This window comes from Numida meleagris, chromosome 10 (genome assembly GCF_002078875.1).
Source record: "Numida meleagris isolate 19003 breed g44 Domestic line chromosome 10, NumMel1.0, whole genome shotgun sequence".
Lineage (NCBI taxonomy): Eukaryota > Metazoa > Chordata > Aves > Galliformes > Numididae > Numida > Numida meleagris.
Window position 1 is genome coordinate 2,900,355 of NC_034418.1, and position 17,975 is coordinate 2,918,329.

At 38.6% G+C, this 17,975-nt stretch overlaps 1 protein-coding gene across 6 annotated transcripts in view; it reads left to right on the forward strand.

Moving 5' to 3' along the window:
- The window catches only part of LOC110404201 (dipeptidase 2-like), a 28,790-nt gene continuing 15,328 nt past the window's right edge, over positions 4,514–17,975 (forward strand). For 2 of the 6 annotated variants that reach the window (XM_021408257.1, XM_021408262.1), the window contains exons 1-5: positions 8,335–8,759; positions 14,910–15,180; positions 15,928–16,054; positions 16,560–16,689; positions 17,008–17,149. In XM_021408257.1, the coding sequence (XP_021263932.1) occupies positions 15,050–15,180; positions 15,928–16,054; positions 16,560–16,689; positions 17,008–17,149 (530 nt within the window). In that variant the 5' untranslated portion in view covers positions 8,335–8,759; positions 14,910–15,049. Of the gene's footprint in view, positions 4,601–8,333; positions 8,760–10,649; positions 10,746–14,909; positions 15,181–15,927; positions 16,055–16,559; positions 16,690–17,007; positions 17,150–17,975 lie in introns of those variants that run through there. The other 4 variants (XM_021408259.1, XM_021408260.1, XM_021408261.1 and 1 more) reach the window with 4 other exon arrangements.

The following is a 17,975-nucleotide window of genomic DNA, read 5'->3' on the forward strand; positions in this document are numbered from 1 at the left end:
AAATTATGCTATGGATCTCAGTCTTTATTCCCTGAGGGTAGTAAGGATAGAAAGTAACTCTAAAAAATGTCATAGGAGGGCCTTTAGGACATTCAGGTCACAGTACTAAATAGTCTGCATGCTTACTGCCCAACTTCCTTAGATAAAATCATTGAGTGCAGGCAGTGTATTTCTGAATAAAGACAAACTATTGCTTGGATAATGTAGGCTGTGTGAACATAGGTTTCTGTAGTGGTGAGCAGACAATTCCAATGCAACAGAATATTCTTGGATATATAAGAAAAAACAAAGGTAGGTATTTAGAAACTCATGGAACAGATAAGTAATAAATAAAAGCTAACTTTTAAATAATTACTACTTCAGTGTGTACATAATTCAGCCACCTAATCTGTAGGCGTACTTGGTCACATTCAAACAGATGTCTTTAAGACTGTCTGTAGAATGCTTCAAAACTATTCAGAGCTTTGCCTTTCCTCATCCTTGAAGAGCTGTTTTATAATGACTTGTAAAGTCAGTCTCCAAGGTAGAAAATGATGTTGGTAATAAACAGATCACACTCAACCTGATGCAGATCAAGGGAGCAGAAACATTTTGTCCAATCTTCCTCTGAGCAGTCTGCCATATAGTTACTAAAACAACTGATAATAATCTCTTTGCCAAGCTCTTTTATCTCTTGAGGTGCTCTTTCATATTGTGTGTTTAGACAAAGGCTTTCTTTCTAAATGCTAGAACCTACAATATGCTAAAGAAGGGAAATTAAATGTACATCATGATAAAAAGCCGAAGGGTCTCAATAACTCTTGCACACTGCATACACTATGTTAAAATACCTTATACCTTATCTGCTATTTTTTCTTTCTTTAAAGCCTAACTACGGCACATTGGGCATATTAGGCAGACACTTCAAAAAAAAAAAAAAAAAAACCCCACAAAAAAACAACAGAATATTTCTCTTTTTACTCCATGTCTTCTGTGACTTGAATGTTTGGTGTTCAAAACTGTATTTTTTATAGGATGGCTTGGGTTGGAAGGGGCCTTAAAGATCATTTAGTTCCAACCCTCTACCATAGACGGGATTGCCAACCACTAGATCAAGCACTAGATCAGTTTCCCCAGGGCCCCGTCCAACCTGGCCTGGTATGCCTTCAGGGATGGGGCACTCACAACTTCTCTGGACAGCAATGCCAGTGCCTCACTACATCGTGTGTAAAAAATTTCCTCATAATGTCTAATCTAAGTCTCCCCTCTTTTAGTTTAAAATAATTCCCGGTTGTCCTATCACTTCCTGCTTGTGAAAAAATTGGTCTCCCTCCTGATTATAAGCTCTCTTTAACTAGTATAAGGCCACAGTAGATCTCCCTGGAGCCTTCTCCAGGTGGAACAAGCCCAGCTCCCTCAGCCTTTCTTTGTAGGAGAGGTGCCCCAGCCCTCTGGCCATCTTTGTGGCCAGTGGGCCTAGTGAGGGCAGAGAAGAGGGGAGCAGTCGTCTCCCTCACCCTGCTGCCACCCCTCTTTTGATGCTGCCCTGGATATAGTTGGCCTTCTACTGTTGACTTGCATCGAGCTTTTAATCCACCAGAACTCCCAAGTCCTTCTCTGTAGTTGAACTTTGTGCTGTGATCATGTTTTTTTGCTTCAAGTTTTTCACTAGCAAGAAAAGCTGGCAAAATTTACTCTTATTTGCAGTGAAGATTTTTAAATTCAGTGAGCATTATGTGCTTACATTAGGGAAGGTTGAGTAATAACAGTAATATGTCTAAGCTGATTCAGTCTTTTGTAATTGGATATTCTGACGTTCCCTGTCAGCCAGGACTGTCGAAAGATGATGGAGAGCGGCCTGGCAACCACATCTGCCAACTCCCTCAGCACTCTAGGGTGCAGTCCATCTGGCCCCAAGTGGCTTGTGTTGTCAGATTCAAGACAACGTGTCTCTTCCTGTGGTTTTGTACACAGCTCTTTCACATACTGAGCATGGTCACAGTGCTGTGGGTGATATCTTACATTCTATCCTTGCAAAGAAGAAAAGATACCTTGATTTGGATTCTCTTACATGACTATTTGTAAATGCATATATGATTCTGTGCAAAGTGCAATCAAGCCCCAGTGCAGAGTGTGAGGAACTGTTCTTGTGTTGTGAAAGCTAGAAGGAGAAACTCACCACGGACAAGTGATGCTTCCCCTGTAAATTACCAAATTTATGGGTGTTTAGATGAAGAAAAATGAGAAGTTAATACAATTCCAATGTAGTTAATGATTTAAAAAGTAGACTCTTCTATGAATATCCTCAGCTAGCTTCCAATGGTGATAACTTAGGCTAAGGTCAGTTCATGTACTTGTTTTTCATGTGTATGCATTCACTTGTCTTACCTGGTTAGCTGGTTAGTTAAGATCACTTGCTTGATCCATCTCCTAACACTCCTCTTTCTGTAACAAGATACACTGTCAACTAGCCAGCCCTGGAGCATTACAAACATTCTTCTGTAATTGTCCTGAGTAAGTCCTGATCTCTTGCTGTGCAAATAACACTTTTACTCAGTCACTCCTGACTGCACCACTAACTGTTGCTTATTACAAAAAGAGAAATGTAAGTGCCCATGCTGTGTTTTAATGTCATCTTAACAAATAGGTTTCCATGGTAATTTTACCTCATTGCTACAAAGAAGCTCTATTTCCAGAAGAACCAAAGAAGAACCTTATTAATACTACTGACACTGTCCTCAATTAAAGAAACCTGTTCTTAAGCATCACAATACGTTGTATAGATGATTAAGTATCTCAGAAATAATGGATCTTGAGTGAGCAAATTTTCTGATCTAACAAAGAGGCTCTAATACAATTGTGCTTTGAAGTTTCTTAGCAATACTTTGAATATGTATACTCGTATTGTACATATGCTTTCTTTTTTACATACAGCTATGAATGTTTAAGAGCACATTTATGTTTCACTTCAGATTACTTTCAGAGCAACCTACATATATTTCAGTGAAAGCACAGTAGAAATCTATTATTTAACAGATATTTGTGGTATTTGTAGCTATACTGTAGTATAACAAGGTATAGCAACCTTTGTTAGACCTTCTGTAGCCCTACTCAACTTAATGCTCTCCTTTGTCCTGCAACTTCTGTGCTTAGCTAAGTGGCATGGTAGATAAGTAGGTTGCTCTGAAAGTAATGCCTCCTATGTCACTGCTAAAAAGCACCACCCATAGCCTCACTGTGTGAACGTCCACCGTTTGGTCTCCATAAACATTCAGCAAGTGCTGATGAATATCAGTGGGTGTGATTTTCTCTGCATGGAGGAATTTAATTCCACACCTTTGTTTACCATGCACTTCCATGTCAGATGCCACTTTGTCAGGGCCACTTTGCCCCTCTGCTGCCATCTGCCACATGGCAACAAAATGTAACAGAATGTTGGTGGGAAGGTTCAACCCCTACTGCTGTACCCCCAACATCCGCCCTGATGTTGTGGGCCAAAAAATAAACTAAGAGGCATTACTTTCAGAGCAACCCACGAATATTGTTACTGTAGGATCCAAGTAACGTTTGTCTTTACTCTGTGCACATTCTTACTCTATGGATATCTGTGTGTATAAATACAAGAGGTGTTTTTTTGTCAAGAATGAAAATTTCAGGGTTGGCTCTTGGAACTTGAAAGATGCTTAGAAAGCCTTAGCTGCCTCAATTTATTCTGTTTAAATGGAAGAAAAAAACCAACAGCTGCAAGTTGCTTCACATACTGTCACGCTCACCAGTGCCTTATAGAATAAGTGGCTTGGCTTTCTCCCAGAAATTAATTTTTGCACAGACAGTTAATGAAATATATACATAGTGTTGTGTTAAACAGAAGAAAGAAAACTAAAATTAAAAAATTAAAGAAATCAGTACAGTCTACATTCTTCCAATGTCCTGGAGTATGCTGACAAACTTGCAGTTAAAGATGTCTGAGAGATTTTCTCATAGTTTTCTGGTAGAACTGCCTGTTTCCCAAAAGTGATTTTCATTTTTCCTGAAATTCTTGGCTAGCTGGTATGTACACAAAGAGGGTGAGAAGAGCAATATTCTCAGCTCTAACTTAATATGGAGTTTGCCGGGAACAAAATATAAATTTTCTTGTTAACAATATAACATAATCTACAATTAATACTATGTACAACTTCAATGATGTTTGTGCAGAAATATATTTGTTATAGTACATTTTTTTATGTCTTGGTAGCACAGTTTATAATAGCTACAATTTAGCACAACAAGTAGCAAACAATGTGAGCTTGAAAACAATTATATGTAATAAAAATGTCAAATAATTGTTAGACTGAATGCTTGAAATGCTTCTCTTTCTATTCTACTATATTTAAAATAAACAAATGAATAAATACAAAATATACTGCCCTTTCAACCACTGCAATTGACCTGTGGTTCTGTGACAATAGATGTGAGAGTACTCTGTGGATATGGTCTTAAGCGACAGCAAACACTTTAACTCAAAGGTCACAGCCGGTAACTTCCTTGCTGCTGACAGCACATGAGCTTCTTCTGCTGATGTAACACTTCCGCCCTTCCTGAGCAGCGTGATCTTCCATTTCCCCAGAATCATCCTGAAGTAAGTAGAAGTAATATACGTATTGCAGTGGAATATAAATATTGCTTGGGCCAAGGCACAGAAATAAATTTCAGTGCTGCTCTCAAGAATATAGTTTAGTTTTCAACTTTGGAAGCTTCAGGCTAGGTCTGTACTTCACCATTATACTGGCAGAGCTGCCAGCTGGGGCTTCAGGGGAAAACATCTCCAAAAACAGTATAGCTGCTTCTGCTCAAAGAAGGAAAGGAACCTGGACATGTTCTGCAGATCAGAGACAGCAGTCATGACTTCTAGGCATCCCCAAAAAAACTCAAAGCAAAATCTCTGAAACTCAAATTAAAAAGCACATGTTATTAAGTGGCAGAAATGAAGATAAGTAGACTCACCCTATTTGGGGTTTTCTCACTGATCCCTCAAGGATTGGTTTTTCTCAGAATTCTGTGCTAAGATGCATGCGTGGCTGTGGAGCTTGCTGTCCTCCACGGCTGTGGGTACCTAAAAGTCACAAGGGGTTGCTGCTACTTTAAATATATGTGAATGGCTTTGTTCTTAATGAAAACTTTGGAGTAGGAATTGGAAGAAATAGAGCTTTCAGAATTCTGCTTTTGAGCAGGAAAGATTGTGCATACAGAAATCAATCCAGAATAGAAAATTATTTTTTAAGTACTTTTTTTTAGAAAGCATTTCAGGAAGTCTCTTTGGTTATAGTTTACCTAAAAGAGTAGATGTCAACAACAGCTTCTGTTGTCCACAAACAATTAGGTTCATAGAAATGGCATATAGTCTTGACAATCACCAGTCTGTCCTTAGGTCTTAGATTAGATTTTAATTGGGAAGCGCCTGCCACCTTGTGGCAAGAACATTCACTTGTCTTCAAAATGCATAAAGCTAAAATGCGTAAAGCACAAATGCATTATTAAAGAAACAAACATAGCAGGAGACCAGTAGCTGCGTTTGGTTTGCTTTAGTATTTCGATATTGACTCACAAATATTAGTAGTATCTTAAAATAAAAATTTAATTGAGTAGATAACTTTGTCACAACATTTTTTTTCCTTCAGCTTCTTGTTTCATCTTTTTTTCAGATACGCTATAAAAACTAATTCTGTTGAATTACAGTATTTACCTAGGAGAACCTCCAACAATTTTGTTTTTTGTATAAAACGTTGCAGAAAGTCATTGATGAGTGTCAAAGAAGTACACGTTTGTGTCCATCCTGTAAGGTATCTGGTCTCATTGCTCTACTTACCTTCAGCTATAGGAAACATTCAGCTATAGCTTCCTCTCCTGTAACTACAAAACTTTGTGTTCTTCATGAAGCCTTTTCTCTGCTCCAAACACAAGAATACAAAACCAGCCTGTGTGGTAAAAAACATTAATCTTTGTACTCCTTCCTGTTTCTTTTCCACTTGGCACTAAATGGCAAACGCTGTGGTTCCATAAGTACATAACCAGATGGCATCGTCTGAACTGTTTTCATTGATGATGGTTGAATTGGAGTCATGAAACTACAGCAGCTTCAGTTATCCAAAAAACCAAGACAGAGGAATGTTGGGAAAAAGTAAAAACAACTTTACTGATGTGGCTGTTTTTATGGAAACAGAAATCTTGATATGTAGGATTTCTTCTTCCTCCTCTTCCTAACATGTTTTAGCAGTTTGTATTTAAAATATTGACGTCTGTGCTCAAGAGTTGTCAAAGTGACATTCTAGGAGATTGCAATCTTTACTTGGAAGACACCGAGTTCAAATACTTGGTAAGCAGCATTTATAATATTAAGTTACTGTGGCTCATTCATAAGCCATTATGCAGTGGTGAAGTTCAAAAGCTGATTCATACACGGATTCCGTGCCATATGCTAGATTGCTAGCATGCAAGAGCTTGTAGAGTATGAGGATTCTAGAGAAACCCAAGTTCACTTTAAATTGGCTGCTGCCACAGACATCTGCATTTGACAAAAAAATTAAAAAAAAAAAAGAAAAAACCCCAAACCCTACTTTCTGAGCAGTAGTAATCTGTAGTTTAATCTGTGCGGGTAGTAAAAACGCTAGCACTTTGAGCTGTTCAGCATTGAAACTAGTGAGGCTGATCTGTTTGGAACAAGCCTTTCTATTGTGAAAAATAGCTGCAACACATTATGTTCTCCCTTTGTGTCTTGACAGCAGCTGGTATGAGTGTGAGTGCTGCAGTTTGTTTATAGCTTCTCAGCTTGCTCCAAAATGAATCTGGGTTGGATAAAACACGACATAAACATAGGGATAGCTATTATCAGGAACAGCTGTGTAACTGCATTCTTGACAATAAAGATAGCTCTCTGGCTATTTATTAAGAGAACAGTCCTGCCAGATGGACTCCGCAGGAAAGACGTATATCCTAAATGCCACATTATAAGACTTATTAAAAACAAACAGCCATTAAGGCTCATCCAGTACCACTGAAATAAAATGACAGAAAAAATCTGACTGTGAGCCAAAGAAGTTGGTTCGTAGCAGCTTTAAAAATCTGTTTGTGTTTTGAATCTACAAAGAGTTGAACCATTAAAAGTTAGAGCGGGAGCTTTGTGGCTCAGGAAAAGTTGTTCTTGAACAAGGGGTTGTTGTTAAGCATGATTTTCCTGGAGGCATGTGGAAATAGTTTTAGGTAGAAAACAGTTCAGAGATTAAACTTGGCTTTGAGGAAATTGAGAAAATAGGGGTGAAAATTGCAGGCAATGATAGTTATGTGATACTAATTAATTTATAAGAAGAGGATGAGAACTAATAAAGGAACATGAGCTAGAACTAGAGCACGAGTGGGAAAATGACTCTGAGCTTGTTTTAATCTGTTGTTTGCTGCTCTAAATTATATTTGGGAGAGGGTTTCCTGTCACACGTATACAAATGGACCTGGCCTAGATCAGACTTCAGATAAGGCAGCGGTTATTTCATAAAGAAAATATTTGTTTCATTTAGTGTGCTTTAGTTCACTTGAGTTGATGGTAAAAGTTTTTAAGTGAAGTCCATCAAATTAACATTCTAAGCAATGTAGACGTTTTCGTTTCCGTTTAAATTTCCAAATACTGAGAATGGGTGGACTGATGAAATACATATGTTCCAGTCAAGATGGGCCTTGTGCAACAGCCTGGTGAATGTTTTGAGACTTGGTTATTTCTTTGCAGTGTAATTGTAACCAAAAGTATGATGACATTTTGCTTTTTTTTTTCTGTAGAAAGCGTAAAGTAGAATAAAAATGATTATTAGCAAACTGTATTTCTTGTGAAACTCTAGGATCATGTTTTTGCACGTACTTCTTTGTCTATTTCCAAACTGTTAGCTCCAAGAAAGGGAATAGAAAGTCCCCATAGGTTCAAAGAGAGAAATAGGTCATCTGTAACTTGTGAGTATTTTAGCTTTTATACAATGGCACTGTGAGTCCCAATTAAAACCTGGTAGGCATAGTATCAAGGTCTAGACATAGTAAATGTGGCAAAATCAGATCATCAGTAAAGTGCATACCTGTGCCCGTTTTTCCTGCAAATTCACTTCTGAGACTCTTCTCAAAGAGGAACAGCAAGAGGAAGAGATGCAACCATCACAGACTGTGTAAGAAGAGATTCCAGTGGATTTAAGGAAAAAATATCACAGTGTGAACACTGGAACTGGGGCCTGGGAAGGTTGTATGATCTTCTTCCTTGAAAGCAACAAAACCTCAGCAGGACAAGTGTCTGAGGAACCTGATCTAATGTTGAAATTAGCTTAGCTGGGGTCAGGAGGCTGGACTAGATGATGTCCCTTCAGAAATCCCTTCCAACCTAAATTAGTCTGTGATGGAAGGCACCTGTTTCTAAAACAACATAAAAAGAGTGGTGTTAAATGCATCAGTTTTGTTAATGAACGGATACATGATGGACTGCGCAAGAAGTCTGCCACAAGAGGGAGAAAACAGTGGATCAAACACTGAACAGCACGAGGCTTGTGTGGGTGGGCGGGAGCTGAGCTGGAAACTTTCTCGCAGACTTCATTCTTGTGCAAGGGGCAAACCCCAAATGCCTGCTGAGTGTGAAGCCTGTAATGTGTGAGCTAACGAAATAGGGGACATTACTTGGTTGCTGTCCTGATGCCAGGAGGATCTGGTGCCAGGCTTTGACAATTGCGTCCAACACAGAGGAACGTGGATTTCAACTGCTGCATTTTCCGAAGAAGGTAATCTGCTCCAAGGAGCCTTTAGACAAACAAGAAAAAGCTATAAATATCACGACAACTTCCACTTCTCAACTCTGCTCAGTCAGCATGGAAAGAAGCTGTATGGCTTTCGTATTTTATGTTAACTGCCGTTTGACTAGGGGTGCTTTGTATACCATGTGCTTAATTTAGTCTGGTGTTTGCAATACTCCCTCAGTTTTCAAGAGCTGGTTTCTGAATGACGATACAAGTGAGTGTCCTCTTTACCTAAATAGTCTTAAAGGTAAATTAGTGTTATTGTCAAAATATAAAAAATATTTTACATAGGCTGTATCAGCATGAAACATATAAGGTACTGTTATTGTATGTTCTTGAGGTACAGTGACTTCAGATTAATGTGAAGTGGGAAATTCTCATAGCTACCAAGAATAGAGTTTTTGAAAAAACATGTAGAATGGAGATTTGGTACTGTATAAGTAATTACTGCTAGTAGCTGAACAGCTTGAGGAATATGTAGGTACATTTCCTGCTTAAAAATATTCCTGAAAATCACTGTGGACATAATACTGATGGAAAAAGAGTAAGCTTTTGGATCAGAATCTATAGGGTGTAACAGATTTACGTAGCATCGGAACAGAGTTACTGAATGAAGAAGGCTTGCTACTTTCTCATTAGGAATTTTGAACCAATAAATGATATAAATTTCTGAAATAGCAGTTACACTGTACCATTCCACAGGGTATATAATAAGCTATAACAGCTTAGTGTGTTCCCTTTTCAGTTGTTTTGTCATGATCTGGTAGAGTTCTAGAGAAAGAGGTTGCAGATATGAGTTATGTTTTGAGTTGATGAATTTGAAGTTGAAAATTGTCTTCAAAAGCTCATTTGCCTTTGTGATGAGTTCTGATGCTTGGGCAACTTTTTTCACCTCTCTTTGTTTAACATCTTACATGCTTTACTGTTAAGAACAAATTTAACGTTTTCTAGATTAGAAAGATAATGAGATTTTCCTTGTAGTAACAAAGTAAGTCTACAGGTATGCTTTTACATAGGCTGTTTTCAATTCTATAGAAATGCTGTTTTGCTAGAGCTTTGGGAGCTTTACAATGTATATATCTTTCTGATATATATTTATAGAAGAACAGCTTCTTCTCAAAGGCTGCACTCCCATTCGAGAAGGATTGCAAGAATGATTACATTTCCAGTAACTTCTGTTCCCCAGAATCTTTCTCTTGCATGTCACAATCAGAAGAAAACAGAACTGTGTGTTCTCTTTTAGATTTGAAAAAATGTGAGCAAGTGCAAAAAGATAAAATGTTCGTGGTGTGTTTGAAAACACTCTCTTTTTAAAAACTGTCCATCATCTGAGAGTTCATATTTGAGTGTGGGGATAAACTTCACTATGGCACAAGTACTCCAATGGGCATCCTTGTGCTGCTGAAGGAAAGTTCATTACCTCCTGTGAGAGCAGTACATTCATTATGGTAAAACTCAGTTGTTAATGCTCATCTTCATGGCCTTTGTGCGTGTATCTTTCTGCTTTGTAGCATTATTTCTGAGTGATGGATCCAAACATTTAAAAAATATTAGAAATATTTCAGCACTTGGCAAAACCCTCCCCCCCCCCAAAAAAAAAAAAAAAAGGTTGGGAAAGGTCAGGAGGGGTCATGGTTTGCGCTGGCATGAAGAGGAACACAGGAGCAGTGAAACTTCTTAAACAGGAATAGAAGCATGTGACAGGGGGCCAAAATGGGGTGACTGGGAGGAAGGGGATCCCTATCAGATGCAGAGTCTGTTGTCTGTATCTTTGGAACCTATTGTGGTCCGTATAGTTCGGAGTACAGTTGCAGAGGGGAACTCTGAAGCGTTGTTTGCTCAAGTACGTGTTGTTCTGAGTGTTCTGGTTTGCAGTCTAGGAAAGAAACATTGCTGCATCCGTGCAAGAGAAGACTGCATTAACAAAGAAACCAGCCTACTCCCTCAGTGGAACTCCCTCCCAGCCCTGAGGTCAGAACTCTTAAACTGGAGGAATTTTTGCCTGATAATATGTGCTCTGACACAGTGTTATAGAAGTAGTTGGCAGGCTGTTCTGGTTTGTTCTGCATTTACACCATGAAGCACTTCAATCATGGTATCAGAAGAATTTCAGTAATTTAGGACTGCTGAAAATAGTTCTCATCCGTAGTCATTAGATGATAAGATACATTTGTAGAGCTCCCATTCATTTGAAAATTACTGGATTCAGTAATCTGAGTTGGTCAGAAAGTCTTAGAAACTGTGGACAGGAAAAAAAAAAGCAACAGTAAAGTAACGGTTGGAAACATAACAGGAAAGAAATTCAGTAGTTGTCCTTTTCCGAGGGAAGTTAGAAGAAATCTTTCTGCAATTAAAACATCATCCTATTTGTTATAGTAAAACCAGTTATAGATTTGTTTTAAAGGACAAAGCAATCAATTTCCTATACTTCAGTTGCAAATACCCTACTATTATCTACTTGAACTCTCAGCTTAGCTGGACGGCGTGGGGATGAACCTTCTTCAGGATATATCACTACCTTGAACTGTGAGCTGTTTGATTGCACTTTTTATACTTGATCGGGCACAGTAATTCAGCAGACCCAGGTATTAATGTCAAGGCTGTCAGGAAGTGTTTTAATAAAGATTAAGATGAAAAATAAGAACATCAAATGAGATGAAAGGAAATGTCATTCCTAATTGAGATTTGCTGCGCTTAAATAGCAGCTGTTTACTGCATCTCCTGCACTGAGGTCTGTCCTGCCTTTTGAAAAGAAGAGAGACTATACAGTGCTTGCCTACATTGCTGAATATGGTAAATGACAGAAGCATGTAGAAAGGTTTTCCTTTTTTACTGTGAAGATTTCAATTGAAATGCATCTATTTTAAAAGTGTGACATCCTCTCCTCCCTTGTCACATCCTTATACGGCAGATGTGGCCAGCCTACTTGGCTCAGCTCTGTCCCTCTAGACATGGGAACTCTCAGTGTAAATTATGCTTTCCCAGCATTTGTGTTTTACTGATAGCAAGTTCGAGCTGCGCAGAGCTCAGAAAATGTAAAACTGGTAAAAGCTAACTACAGTAAAGCAGTAAAGCCTCACTTTGCGGGTGTCTGCAAAGACTGTGCCTATTCCAGCTCCTCAGAAACTCATTTAATTTCTTCTGGGCTTTGTACTGGTGGCTTTTCTAAGCTTGATGCTCCAAAATTGTTGTGCCTACACTGTGTGCAGAAGAATGATGGGGATGGAAAGCAATTGTGCTCAGGTCATTGGTGAAGATGTTGAACAAGACTCAGTTTCTCTGAGTAAAAGTAAAAACAGAGGTCTACTTGTTCAGAACTGGCACATCACAGTGGTTACCAGTGGCAATTCAAATATTTTTCTTCTAAAAGCAGTATTTGAAAAAAAAGAAAAAACAACATGAGAGAATGACTTTCCCAGTAACTCTTTCCTGTGTACAACATAACGATGAGGCAGTGAATGAAAGTAGTATGTGGAAGAACAATTTACTTGGCTGTTTTGCAGACCTACTCTACACTATTGTGTTTATTCAGCTGTCCTAGGTCTTCTTTCCTAGACCACCTCAGGACTGATTCTAAACCTCCTTCTCCATAAGCACTGCTTTTTGCATAGGGTTGGATACTTCCTCTTTTCAAAAGTACTTTCTGCCAGATGATCTCACAATTTAGCATGTTCCCAAATCTTGTGAAAGAAACAGAAAAGGCCTAAGCCAATTTCTAAAAAAAGGAATGTCAGCAACTTACATCAAAGTAGAAGAGTTTTTTAAAAAAGCAGTTTATGAATTTCTAAATCCAAGTTACAAAGTCATGCTTCATACTCACTTCCGTGTCAGATGCCATTTGTCAGACTGCCCCTCTGCTGCCATCTGTCACACAGCAAAATGAAATACAAAATTTTTGGGAAGGTTCAACCTCTACTGCAATACCACCAGCATCTGCCTCTGCTGTCATGGGCCAACTTAATAAAATAGGAGGCATTACTTTTGAAAGAGTCCTCATATATTGCACTGTTCTCCTGCCTCCAGTGATAAACAGAATGTATGAGAGTGACATGGAAGTGCATGTGGAAGTTCCATGGCATCTGACATGGAAACGCGTATGAAGCAAAGGTGTGGAACTGAATTCTTCAACATGGAAAAAGCACCACATTCAGTGGTGCTTGAAGAACGTTTAAGGAGACCAACCAGTGGATGTGAGCACGGTGAGGCGGTGGGTGGTGCGTTTCAGCAGTGACAGCAGTGACATTGGGTCAGCTCCACTGGTGCAGATTTTTATGAGTGTGGCACACAGGCTCTTGTTCATCACTGGTGAAAATGCAGAGCTAATGGTGGTGACTATGATGAAAAACAGTGTTTTGTAGAAGAGAATTTGCTCTATCAAATACTGTTACTGTGCTCTTTGTATCTGTTGTAATTTCCATGGCAATAATGAGGAGACATTACTTTTGGAGCAACTACATTACTTTTGGAGCATATAGTCTGGAAATACAAGAATCTTAGGAATATGATTTTCACTGTGCTGCTTTTCACTGCCCTGGTTGCAAAATCTCTTTTGCCTTATAATTTTATCATCTCTTGGATATTTGGTATTTGTTTTTACCTCTGGAAACAAATAATTCATGAAAACAATTTCCATTAGTAATAAGAACAAAAAACTTTCGTGCTAATGAAAAATGGTTTATAAACCAACTACACTGACTCACAGTGGGCAACAAATGAAAAGTCAATATTCTTTACTTTTTTGCTGTTGTCTTTTGGAAAACCTTCAGCCCTGGATGCACAATATTAGAATTCTAGCAGAACTTGAAAGAATTCATTAAGTGCCTCTAGATGAGGATTTCACTAGAATGAGCAAAGGAGGTGACTGATTCTCACTCAGCTTTATAGGTAATTTTGCCAGTAACACTGAATGTAGGAAAAAGAAATTCTCCCTGCAAATGTCCTTTTGCTTCTGAGCAGATCTTACATTTATTTTACGTAAGACAATAGCTGTTTCTAGCCTGTTTGTAAAATTATCTTTTGCCCAACACACAAAAAGTTGTTGTATAAGTGCTTAACTACTGTATATATAAAAAAAAGAACGAATGATATATATTGATTACTCTTGAAGTTATCTTACTCATTTTCTCATTGAAATAAAGTGACTCTTTGAAATTTGGCACAAAGTGTACTTTGGAAAAAGTGTAGGGTTTCAACAGCTTTCCTTTGCAAATGCTCTGGTGGGCTGTGTGTTTCAACAAAGAATTTAATTAAAAGGGAGAAGCTGATTTATTGGAATTTCTCAAAAAATGTAACCATGTCATTTCAGTGTGAGTTTTCTCCAGTAATGGGAACAAACCAGTTAAAGTTGTTCTAACAGAGTGTCAACGGTTTACGGGCGTTCGGCCCGGTTCCGTGACGAAGGGGACAGGGGACCCACGGGTCCACTCCCCGTGAAAAGGGAAAAGGGAAAAAGGATAAGGAGATGGCCCTGAGAGCAAAGAACAGCGGCAACAATCTGAGGAGAAACAAACTAATTTACTAAATAAAATACCGGAATGCAAAACAACACACTATAATACAATATAATTACAATTTAAGCTGATAAATCCAATACAGAGAGAGAATGTCCCAAAATCAAGGTAGGCCTTACTCTACTACCGACGATAAGACGGCTGGAGAGCGAGGTGCTGCCAAGACGAGAGACGGCGGAAAAAGGGACGAGGTCTCATGATCTGCAAGTTTTTATACTGCGAGCTTTTATCTTTTCCCTCCGGCTGGAAAATGGTAACAGAGGAGCAAAGTGCCGTGGGGAATGTAGTAGTCCAGGTACATTCACTACATGATGTTATGATGTGGAGTACCAATAACCGAAAATCATAAAACCATGACACAGAGAAAACTATCTTGTTATGATATTCCGGGAGCTGTTTGGGGAGATGTGAGTCCAGAGTCTGTCAGGCTCCCTGTCAGCTCTAAATGAGGAGATGTTTCCCTTCTGCAGTCAGCTGGTGGCAGCACCAATGTTTGTGGTGTGGTTATAGATGCAAAAGTGTAATAGCCAGGGACTTTAAAATCTTTTGGAGAATGTAGCTATCTTACTGTTTCTGTTTCTGCCTTCCATTCTCTTCATTGTTGTTTTTTTCTTTCTTCTTACAGAACCAACTGCAGCCTTACCAGAAGGAGGGCGTTTTGGCTCTGCTTATGCTATTAAATCTGTGTCTGCAGACTGGAAATTTTCCCATTTAATTGCCGTCAGCAAATAATTGTGGTATCTCTTTGCTTTAACAAACTTGAAAATGAAGCGAAATCCAGCAAAGTTGTTGCTATGGCTGTTGATGTTCCTCTCTGACACTGTGCCGTTCATCTGCGAGAAATCAATGAGAGAGAGAGCTATCAAGCTGATGCAAGATACACGTTTAATTGATGGGTATATAAATGTCTTCAACTAAACTCTCAGTGAATCTTCATAAGTGATGAGGAGATGCTAAAATATGTTTGGATGAGTAGGGATACAGACTGTTCCTAGCACATCATAGTTAGTTATTTTTGCAGAGCTTTATCAGCTGGACAGAATTCCAATTCAGAGGATAGTTAATACAAGAATGTCTTGCTCTGAATGCATGTGTGATTTTCTGATCAGATTTCAATGCTGAATTATTGTTTCTCTTTACACAATGTCCTTGTCTCCTTCCCATAATTTAATGGCATCTTTGGTAGCAATGACTTCTTTACAGAGCTAGAAGGCTGGTACGTGGTTTGAAAGGGTATCCTTGCAACTTGAAGGAATGACGTCTGTAGTGTGTTTTAACCTGAGAATAGAAGCACTGATTATTCTGGCACAGACAGCAGTGATTATTCTATAATGATTTGCTTCTCAGGAGTATGGTGGATGATTTTAGTTCTTCCATTCCTTCAGAAATAGCAGGGAGAAAAATGCATACAGAAGCACAACAGCAGTAAAAGTGAGAAAAGCATAAAGCTTTCTTACTGTCCTGATTAGAAGGAGCTTTAGGAAATAAAGATGCTTTGTAGAGGAAGGAGACTTTTAGTATATGTTACAACAAAGAGTGGCAGTTAATGGTCTAAGAAACTAAGAAGAATTAAATAAATTATATATGGATTAGAAGAGGAACAACTTATTTCCACCACAAGCCCTACTTGTTTTCTATTCTAGCCACAATGACTTTGTACTACGGCTGAGAATGTTTTACCAAAATAGAATCAGTAAAGTCAACTTAAGAGAAGTCAACAAGACCCATACAAACCTTGTGAAACTTAAGGCTGGTTATGTGGGAGCCCAGGTACGTACGTACTAGTCATGGCAGTGAGACTGTCTGAGAGCACATTTTTACACTTGTCTCATTCCCTTCCCAATCACAGTGGTATTACTGGCTCTGGTTCTGGCTCTTTCTGTTTTAAGAGGAGAGAAAAAATGATACTGAAAAGCAACAGGCACTTTTCTGTGACATTTGTATTGCAAATTTTTGCATTTATAATCCAGCTTAATCCATTCTTAATCAAAACAGCAGCAATTGCTTTCTGATAAATGAATTATAGTAAACTTACATCTGCTTTTCTGCATGTATTGTGGAGTTGTTGAATAAGTCGGGAGAGCTGAATTTTGTCTGGAATAGATGATTCAGGACAAGAGCACAACTTTCTCTTTGGGAAAAATTATAATGGCAACTCCCTTGTAAACTGTAAAAAATTACTTTGATCTGTGCTTGTGAACTTCACTATTAGCAAAACTGTAGCTTCCCAGTTGGAACACAGATTATCTAGTTTACTTGTCAATGTCTCTTTCAGTTTTGGTCAGTGTATGTTCTTTGCAGCGCCCAGAACAAGGATGCTGTGCGTCTGACCTTAGAGCAAATTGATGTTGTCAAGAGGATGTGTAACAGCTATGAAGAGCTTGAACTTGTGACAACTTCCCAAGGTGATATTCTTCCTCGCATCTGAATTTTTTTTTTAATTAGATTTCCAGAGGTATGTGCAAAAGCAAGAAGACTGGAAGCAGGCAAGTTAGCTATCCTAGTTTAAAGAGTAACTTCAGTTTTTCTACTGAACTACAATATCTGACTGTGCAAAGTCCTGGCCCGCTGCAGTCATAACATAATTTTCCATATGAATATACCCTGAAATAAAGCTCCTGTCTTACAAAAATATCAATATTATTACTGCAATTCACAATAACCATTTTTTTCTCAATAATGTATGAAATTACTTTGGAATTGTCTTTCTTTGATGTTTCCAGGTGTCTCTGACAGTACGAAGATTGCGTGTTTGATTGGAATAGAAGGTGGTCACTCCATTGACAGCAGTCTGGCAACACTGAGGATGTATTATGACCTGGGTGTTCGTTACATGACTTTAACACATTCTTGCAATACTCCTTGGTAACTAATGTGCATGTATTTGTGTGACCATATTGTGCAAAGTGGTAGCAGCTCCAGGAGGGGTAAAATGTGGATTGAAATGAAGTCTGCCTGTGTCATACTCAGTCCAAAACACATCAAGGATGACAGGGTTGGGAGGTCAATCACTTGCCCTGTAGCAAGTGGGTGACTGAAGGATCTGTTGTGTGGTGCTTCCTGCATTGACAATTTAGAAACTTTTAAACTTTGGTAGCAACAGAAAAACAGGAAAGTTGCCTTCCACTTTGCTTTATTAGAGTAGGTCATGTAGGTCAAGACAGACAAAAACAACAAAAAAAGAAAATGCATATAATGTGGCTTAAAGATGGAAATGCTTTCTAAGAACTTGGCAGTCAGAAGCCTTTAAAACCATCCTCTCAGAAGTACAGGTCCCATATGCGGCTATGGAGATGGTTTGTCAGTTCCTCTCTCAGAGTATGAGCACCTACTCTTTGTTGGATTGCCAAACTTCCTTTGAACTGACTAAGGCAAAAGAGAACTGTGTGCAGAGAGGGCTGAAACTCTGGCTTTATGGCTGACAGGTAGCTGACATTTCAGTTCACCTTTGTTTTCTGATGAAGGTTTGTTTAATCAGAAAAATTTGGGCGAGTGTCTCTTTGCTTGTCACTGCTTCACAAATATGCAGCAGTCCTGAACCTGGAAGAATAACATGCAGAAAGATGTTGTAAATATACAGACCACTATATGAACAAGTTACTTATACAGCTCATTATCCCTCAGCTTGGCTATGTGATATGACTTCATTGTGTATAACGTATGATGTTTCAGTTGCTGATATTGTAGTCTG